We start from the raw sequence: 8,452 nt of genomic DNA, 5'->3' as shown, positions 1-8,452 counted from the left end.
ACTCCACTCCAGGCCTGCCATTATTCCATGTGAATTTACCTCCTTGAAAGCCCATGTCGATCAATTCACAATGAGCTAGTGTATTCCGGAAAGCTAACATTGGTGAAAAAGCCTTCTCAAGCCGCCCTTGCTTCTCATCAGAGGATAGGATTTCGTTGTAGTCTCCTATGCACACCCATGGCAACGACATCCTAGAATGGAGATGGCGCAACAAAGTCCAAGACTCATGCTTGTGGCATTCCTCAGGGTACCCATAAAATCCAGTAATCCTCCACGGAGAACTTGAGTGTGTTTGAATGATAGCATCAATATGATGCGGAGAGTAAGTTTGTATATGCAAGTCAACATCATCTTTCCAAAGCATCGCTAGGCCACCCCGTCTTCCTCCCCAGTTTCTGTCACATGGTACTACCAACCCCCCTTGATAGTGTAATTCCTCCTTCAACTTTCTCATTTCATCAACCGTTTCCTTAGTCTCCATGAGAAGTATAATTTTGGGTCTCTTCTCCCTCACCAAATTGGAGAGGATATTAACTGCGCGTTGGCCCTATCAATCCTCACCAAATTTTGGGTCTCTTCTCCCTCAGCAATGAGTTTTTATTTTTTATTTTTTATGACGTTGTATACTTGTATTAGTTGTTTTAACTTTTTATACCACTATGAGTATATAATGTTACTCTTTTTCTAATCTTGGAAAAGGCCACAAAATCTGGTTAGACAATGATAGGGAATATTTTGACTTTGTGCATCATCAGACAATATTATAGCGTAAATCTCTCAAGAACTCCAATATTATAGTATTGGAAATTTGTTTACATAATCTCTCTCTCTCTCTCTCTCTGAATTTGTCTACGCAATGAATAAGCACTAGCATATGACATGACTATGAGCAGGTACCAATGGAAAAGAATTATACTATAGACAACTTTTTACTATAACTCGTCACATGATAAATTGTGATTAGTAAGAGTATGTTAATAAACCATGTTGGGACATATTTTTACCAATCAAAACTCACCATATGACGAGTTATGACATAAAATTGTGCCAAAGGTTGTGTCCTAGCATAATTCAATGAAAAATGGAAGCTGCGCAATCCTATTAGATTTTTTTTTGTTTTTTTTGAGGAAAGATCTGGTTAAATAAATAGTACGTGTCAATATCTCATTTAGAATATTTTAATCAGAAACTTGGGACAAAGCAAATGTCATTCCAGAAATTTCTAGTTGAGAAATAAAATGTTCACATAATTTTCACAATAAATTTTAAGTGGCAGATTGTTACTAATTGTTATTGTTGGGGTAAAAAAGTAATCTTAGTGTTAGATTCAAATTTGAACCAACAACAACTAACCACCTGTGATTTGTTGTGAAAATATTGTAAAAATGTTGTGAATGTAGTATCTCTTTTTCTAGTTTCTATTTTTATATATCACTATTGACATCTTGGGGCAGAACTTCTCTAATAATAATAATAATAATAATAATAATAATAACGAAAAAGTATTTTGGGGCATAAAATATTTTAAAAATAATGATATAACTTGTTATGATCAGAACAATATCATTTTTGCCGACATCTATTTCCAAAATTATTTTTATTATATACTAATTGTAAGATACCATGTCCCATGTTGTAAAGAAATAGTAAACAATACTAATTGTATATTGAATGTCTTATCTTACAAAATGAAAAAACACACAAACTTGTTAGACCATACAGTGTTCCAAGATCTCGTTTAGAGAATTTTAATCGAAAACTTAGGTAAAAGGAAATGTCACTGAAGTTGCTGTTTTTATACCACTGTTCGTATATTAATTCTCTTTTGGAGTAAATCTGATTTTGTTAAATCTAAATCCTTTAGCCTGAAAGGGATTTCTTTTATTCAGATGCACGTAAAACAATTTCAACCGTTCATGTTCAACACTTCAAGTCTTCGACAGAGACTCTTGTTCATAATGACTGATGAGATTAGTCTTGATAATATAATAAATGGATAATGCCTATTATCATAACTTCTGGAAAACATGGATGACGTTTGATACTAATTGACTACTATTATTATATTTTTACACCATGACACAAATAGATGATGCATTCTATTAGCCAATAGAAGAGATCTTTTTTTATTTTTTGCTAGAGAAGGCCTTAATTAGAAAGTCTATTTTATAATTGAGACAAAATTAATAGATAGCATATTTTATTCTCATAAGAAAGAAGGTAACATATTTTATTGGTTATTACAGGGAACATTCATTAATTCGGAGAACTTAAGCTATTGACTAAGTAACCTAAAAAGACCAAGGTTCGCCCTTGTGAGTGATGGAGAAAAACGAATCCATCAACTCTCTTGTGTTTGATCGCACGAGATTTTGGGTTCAAATTCATGACCTACCGGTTGGTAGCATGTCACGCAGGATAGCCAAGGATATCGGATCAGTGGTGGGCACCATTGAAGAGACGGATTCTGATGAAGAAAGTCAGGAAGGTTTTAACTTCATGCGGTTAAGGATTAACGTTAATATCCTTCAACCATTATGTAGAGGAAGGAGGATATCTCTGGCCGGGGGAAAAGATGGTTGGGTACGGTTTAAATATGAACGGTTTCCTAACATTTGTTACTGGTGTGGTCGGCTTACCCACAATGATAGGGAGTGTCCTCTATGGACTAAAAGCAGAGGAAAGCTTAAAGAAGGTGACCAGCAGTTCGGTTCTTGGATACGAGCGTCCACACCTAATCCTTTTCGTAAGACGGTGATTCGGGTGGAGGGATATGACGTTGAGGAGATCGGAATTGGAAAAGGGGAAGGAGTAGAGGAGGAGTATACTAACAGGGAGAAAGATAAGGAAACAGAAGCGGAGAAGGGTCCCATTCCAATGCACATCTCAGTGGTCCATCGGCAACAACCACACCATGACGGTTCATCAGGGAGGAGAGTTGACCTGGGGCAAACTTCTATAGTAAATGCGCCAATCCAAGACAGCGTTAATGCAACCTCGTTAATTTCGGAAAATGCTCCCATGAATGCAGTAACGGACAGGGAGCGGGGAATCACCAGTTATGGAGAATTACTTCAGGCGCAATTAGAGGACATAGATGCGGATTTGAAAAAATTTGATGACGTGGAGAATGAAGGGTTGAAAAGTCTTTCAAATAGGGGCTTGGGTCAATACAACATTTCTCAAGTGGGCCTTGCTTTTTGCCCTGATGGTCCATCCTTTCAAGCAGGTTCTCAGATTAGTCACGAGCATAAACAGGTCCAGTTTAAAACCCAAAATCCCTTTGTGGATCAATCAAATTGGGTGAAATCACTAGATGACCCAAATGGAATAAAATCCTACGGGACTCTAAAGAGAAGAGCAGAGGAAGCTTTTAAGTATGAGGCAGAGAGTGGCGGGAGGAAGAAGAAGCATGTTGTGGATGTTACAAAGAGATCGGCGGAGGCTGGAGACCAGCCCCGTCGAGTCCAATGAGTTCGTTAGCCTGGAACTGCCGGGGGCTTGGGAACCGCCGAGCAGTTCAAGAGCTTGTCGACATTGTACAAGCACAAGGTCCCAAGGTTGTCTTCTTATCTGAAACGTGGTCTAATCTGGAACAGATGAAGAAGATCAAGTATGAGTTGGAGTTCGATGGTTTGTTCGTTGTCCCTAGTAGAGACAGGGGAGGTGGTTTGGCGCTGTTATGGAGATCAGAGATTTCAATTTGGGTAGATAGTTTCTCAAACTATCACATAGATACGATTGTCAATGGAGGTACAGAGGAGGCATGAAGGCTGACCGATTTCTATGGTGAGCCCGACACTAGTTGACGATGTGAAGGTTGGAGTATGCTAAAGTTGCTCAGCTCAAAGCCGAGGTTGCCGTGGTGATGCATCGGCGACTTCAATGAGCTACTTTAGGTGAGGGAGAAGAAAGGAGGGGTTCCACGATCTCATAATTTGATGCAGGCTTTCCGTGAGGCTATGGATGCTTGTGAATTTGTGGATTTGGGATTTTTAGGTCCGGCTTTCACCTGGCATAGGAAGAGGGGAGGGGAATGGATTTGGGAGCGACTGGATTGGGGCTTAGCTAATTATGATTGGCTAGCCAAATTCCCCACAGGTAGAGTAAAACACTTATCCTGCTTCACCTCTGATCATCGACCCTTATTGTTGAGCCTTGATGCTGATGGGGAAAGGAAGCGGTGGAGCCGAAAGCCTTTCAGGTTTGAATCAATTTGGCTTACTGATCTGGAGTGTGGCCATACAGTGGCTTGAGCGTGGGCTTCAAACCATGATGGTTCGCCAATGTATCAAGCTGTAAGGAAAATTAAGAAGTGCAAAAAGAGCCTTAAGAAGTGAAGTAGTTCCCATTTCGGGAATGTGAAAAAGGAGATAAAGAATACAAAGGAGTTGCTTTGGAAAGCAGAGGAAGATGTGTTGAATGGAGGTAATCCGCAAGAGGTGGTGCAACTGAAAACAGAATTGAATCTTTTACTGGATCGTGAGGAACAAATGTGGCGGCAAAGAGCACATGTTAAATGGATTCAAAGTGGTGATCGAAATACGAAATTCTTTCACGGCTCAGCAACTCAACGGAAAAGGAGGAATTTCATTAAGGGATTGAAGGATGAGTCCGGGGTTTGGCAGGGTGATGAGGAAGTTGTCTCTAGGGTGTTAACAGAGTATTACACCAAGTTATTCACCTCTTCAAACCCACAACATTTGGACCGTGTGCTAGAAGGGGTTAAAGCAGTGGTGTCAGAGGAGATGAATGAGAAGCTGGTTAAGACTTACACAGCAGAGGAGGTGGAAATTGCAATAAAGGACATGGTCCCCCTAAAAGCTCCTGGTCCAGACGGGATGCCGCCGCTTTTCTTCCAAACCTATTGGCCGGACATAGGTATGGATATCACTCAGGCAGTCCTATCTAGTTTAAATTCTGGTTCTATTTTGAAATCCATCAACCACACCTTTATTACTTTAATTCCCAAGGTTAAAAATCCTGTGAAAGTAACTGAATATCGACCCATAAGTTTGTGTAATGTGATATATAAAATAATTAGTAAGGTGATAGCTAATAGGCTTAAACCTCTATTGAACAATATTATATCAGAAACACAAAGTGCTTTTATTGCTAACAGGATGATTACAGATAATGTGTTGGTAGCCTTTGAGTCCTTACATCACATGACAACAAGTCGCCTTGGGAAAAAGAGTTTTATGGCACTTAAGCTCGACATGAGTAAAGCGTACGATCGAGTGGAATGGACCTTTCTGAAGAAGATCATGACTAAAATGGGTTTTACAACTTCCTGGATTGCGTTAATTATGGAATGCGTCACCACAGTCTCCTACTCCATCCTAGTGAATGGCGAGCCTAAGGGTATGATCCACCCATCGAGGGGCATTAGACAAGGGGATCCCCTTTCCCCTTTCCCCCTTCCTATTTCTGTTTTGTGCAGAGGGTCTAAATGCCATTCTTGAACAAGCAGCAAATGCAGGGGAGATTCATGGTTTTTCCATTTATAGACGTGGTCCAAAGCTCACACATCTTTTCTTTGCAGACGACTGCTTATTATTCTGTCGATCTACTCTAGAAGAATGTGAGAAGATTAAAGAGCTACTGGCTGCTTATGAGGTGGCGTCGGGTCAAATGATCAATAAGGATAAAACCACCTTATTTTTCAGCCACAACACAGATGACTCAGCTCGGGCTGCCATACAACAAGCCCTTGGAGTGCCAGCAATTCATCATTATGAGAAGTACCTAGGTCTTCCCTCCTTTGTTGGGAGAAATAAGAAAGCGTGCTTCACAGACATCAAGGAACGCATTTGGAAACGAATGCAAGGCTGGAAAGAAAAACTCTTATCCCAAGCCGACAAGGAAATAATGATCAAAGCAGTCATTCAATCGATACCGGCCTATTCCATGAATGTTTTCAAGCTTCCAAGATGCTTATGTAAGGATATTGAGGCCATGATCCAAAAATTTTGGTGGGGACAAGGTGATGCTAGGAAAATCCATTGGGTGAAATGGAGTACCCTTTGCACTTCAAAATCAGTCGGAGGAATGGGGTTTAAAGACTTGCAATTGTTCAATAATGCCCTTCTGGCTAAGCAGGTTTGGAGATTGTTTCACCATAAGGATTCTTTAGCTTACAAGGTGTTTCAAGCTAAATTTTTTTTCAGGTGGGACCATTTTTGATGCGGCTATTTCATCTAGAAGCTCTTATGCTTGGCGTAGTATCCTCCAAGCCAGAGATGTCATTTTGAAAGGGGCTGTATGGCGGATAGGGGATGGAAGATCAATTAATATTTGGGAACAAAGATGGGTGCCAAATCTGAGTACTAGCAAGGTTGTATCTCCGAGAAGTCATTTGCATGTAACCTGGGTAAGTGACCTTTTTCTGCCGAACTCAAAATCTTGGGATGTGGAACTGCTGAATACTATCTTTTATCCTTGGGAAGCTGAGGAAATCAGTAGAATTTATGTTAGCCCCTTTTGCCAAAATGATACTTATGTCTGGCCTCTCACCTCAAATGGGGATTACTCTGTTAGAAGTGCTTATAAAATGCTGGTTTCGGAGGTTATGACAAGTGTCCAAGCCTCTTCCTCTACAGACAACTCGGCAAAGGTTTGGAAAGGTGTATGGCGAATTCGGGCTCCCAATAAGATAAGACACTTCATGTGGAGGGCAGTCAAAGATTCTTTGCCCACTAAAGAAAATCTGCATAAACGTCAGATTCCCTTGGATGAATCTTGCTCTCTCTGTGATGAGTATCAGGAGACAAATATGCATGCATTATGGCTATGTGATTTTGCTAAGTCAGTGTGGAAAACAGAGGTTGGTTTTGCTGAGTATTATAAGAAGCATTTTAGAAGCTTTATGGACTTGTTTGAAGCGGTGCTTGAGAGAGGTTCAGTCTTTCATGTGGCTTGGTTTTCAACGGTGGCATGGAGTTTATGGCAGAGAAGGAATAAATTGAGGGTGAAACAACCTACATGGCCTTTTCATGAAATTTGTAAGTGTGCAAAGGAGTTGGTACTGGAATTTTTTGAGATCCATGAACCTCAGCCACCTCCTAGAAAATCGGCTTTGGTGCGCTGGTGTCCTCCGCAGGTCGGTTTCTTCAAAGCAAACTTCGATGTTGTAGTTTTTGATGGTTCAGGGTCAGCTGGTATTGGGGTGGCAATCCGTGACCACTCGGGACAGATTATTGCAGCACTCGGCCAGAAGATTAAACTTCCTCACTCGGTGGACCTTGCTGAAGCTTTGGCGTGCAGCCGTGCAGCCCTGTTTGCCCAAGAGTTAAGCCTCTTCCAGGTTGAATTTGAAGGTGACAGCTTGCGAATTATCTAGGCCATCAACAATCCGGGTGCTAATTTGACTCTTTTTGGACATGTAATTGAGGAAATTCGGGGCCTTTGTTCTAATTTACATAGTTCAGTCTTTAAGCATGTATAGAGGGGGGGTAATAAGCTTGCCCACGCCCTCGCTAGAAGAGCGGTTATAACTGCTGATTTGGATGTGTGGGTAGAAGAACTACCCAATGACTTGGTCGATGTATTCCAGTCGGACCTTTCTCTTATTTAAATAAAACTTTCTTACCTTTCCCTCAAAAAAAAAAAAAAAAAAAAAAAAAAAAGACTAAGTAGCCTAAATGCCTAATGGTTAAGCCGCCCCTGGAAAAGGCCTGAGCTATCATTTAGAACACTTTATTAGCAATAAATATTCAATGTTTGAAACATGTGTTATACGAGGGGAGCTGTCCTCAAAATTCTATTGTTTCTGTTTAATCCATGAAAGTCGTGATTTACCTCCAAAAGAATAAATAAATAAACTATGGATTCTATATAAATTTTTTTTTAAAGAAAAAACAATTATTGATTTGCATTGCACTATTCATATAAGATTTACATGGTAGATTAAACAAATGTATACAATGGGAGTCTAGGGAGGAAAGGGTTCGAGCTACTGGGTTAGCAGCATATTATAATTATTTCTCAAAAAAAAAAACAAATGTATACAATAATATTGTATATGTTTGCAATTTTGTACAAAGTATATAATATTGTACGCATTTATATAAAATTGTACAATATTATAAAATTATAAAAATTAATACTTGTTCAGTAATTTTAAAATTATACAAATATCAACTTTATTAATCAAAACAAAATAGCACAAAGGGTAATTAAAAAAAACATACAAGTTTTATTTCTATACAATATCAACATCTCAAAACATAAAAAAATAAAAATTACAAATGTCTTATTGGATAACTAATATGACAAAGAATATATAAAAACATATAAAAAATTTACAATCCTGAAAACTAATTTTATAATTTAATATCAACTATGGTTGGCACTTTATTTCAATTTGAGAATATACATTAAAGTTTGATTGTTTACTTATTTATACATAATCTCTTTTATGAATATCATATCATTATTAAGCAACACACAT

The 8,452-nt window shown here is 39.0% G+C and overlaps 1 protein-coding gene across 1 annotated transcript; it reads left to right on the top strand.

Annotated features, from left to right (window-relative positions):
- The first annotated feature begins 3,470 nt into the window (after positions 1-3,470).
- LOC115953246 lies at positions 3,471-7,342 on the top strand. The gene is made up of 5 exons (XM_031070828.1): positions 3,471-3,753; positions 4,000-4,247; positions 4,371-5,364; positions 5,444-5,986; positions 6,171-7,342. The coding sequence occupies exons 1-5, from the start codon at positions 3,471-3,473 to the stop codon at positions 7,340-7,342; spliced, it is 3,240 nt and encodes a 1,079-aa protein (XP_030926688.1).
- Positions 7,343-8,452: the final 1,110 nt, after the last annotated feature.

Source organism: Quercus lobata, chromosome 7 (assembly GCF_001633185.2).
Source record: "Quercus lobata isolate SW786 chromosome 7, ValleyOak3.0 Primary Assembly, whole genome shotgun sequence".
NCBI classification, from domain to species: Eukaryota; Viridiplantae; Streptophyta; class Magnoliopsida; order Fagales; family Fagaceae; genus Quercus; species Quercus lobata.
This window is presented reverse-complemented; position numbering and strand designations above follow the sequence as displayed.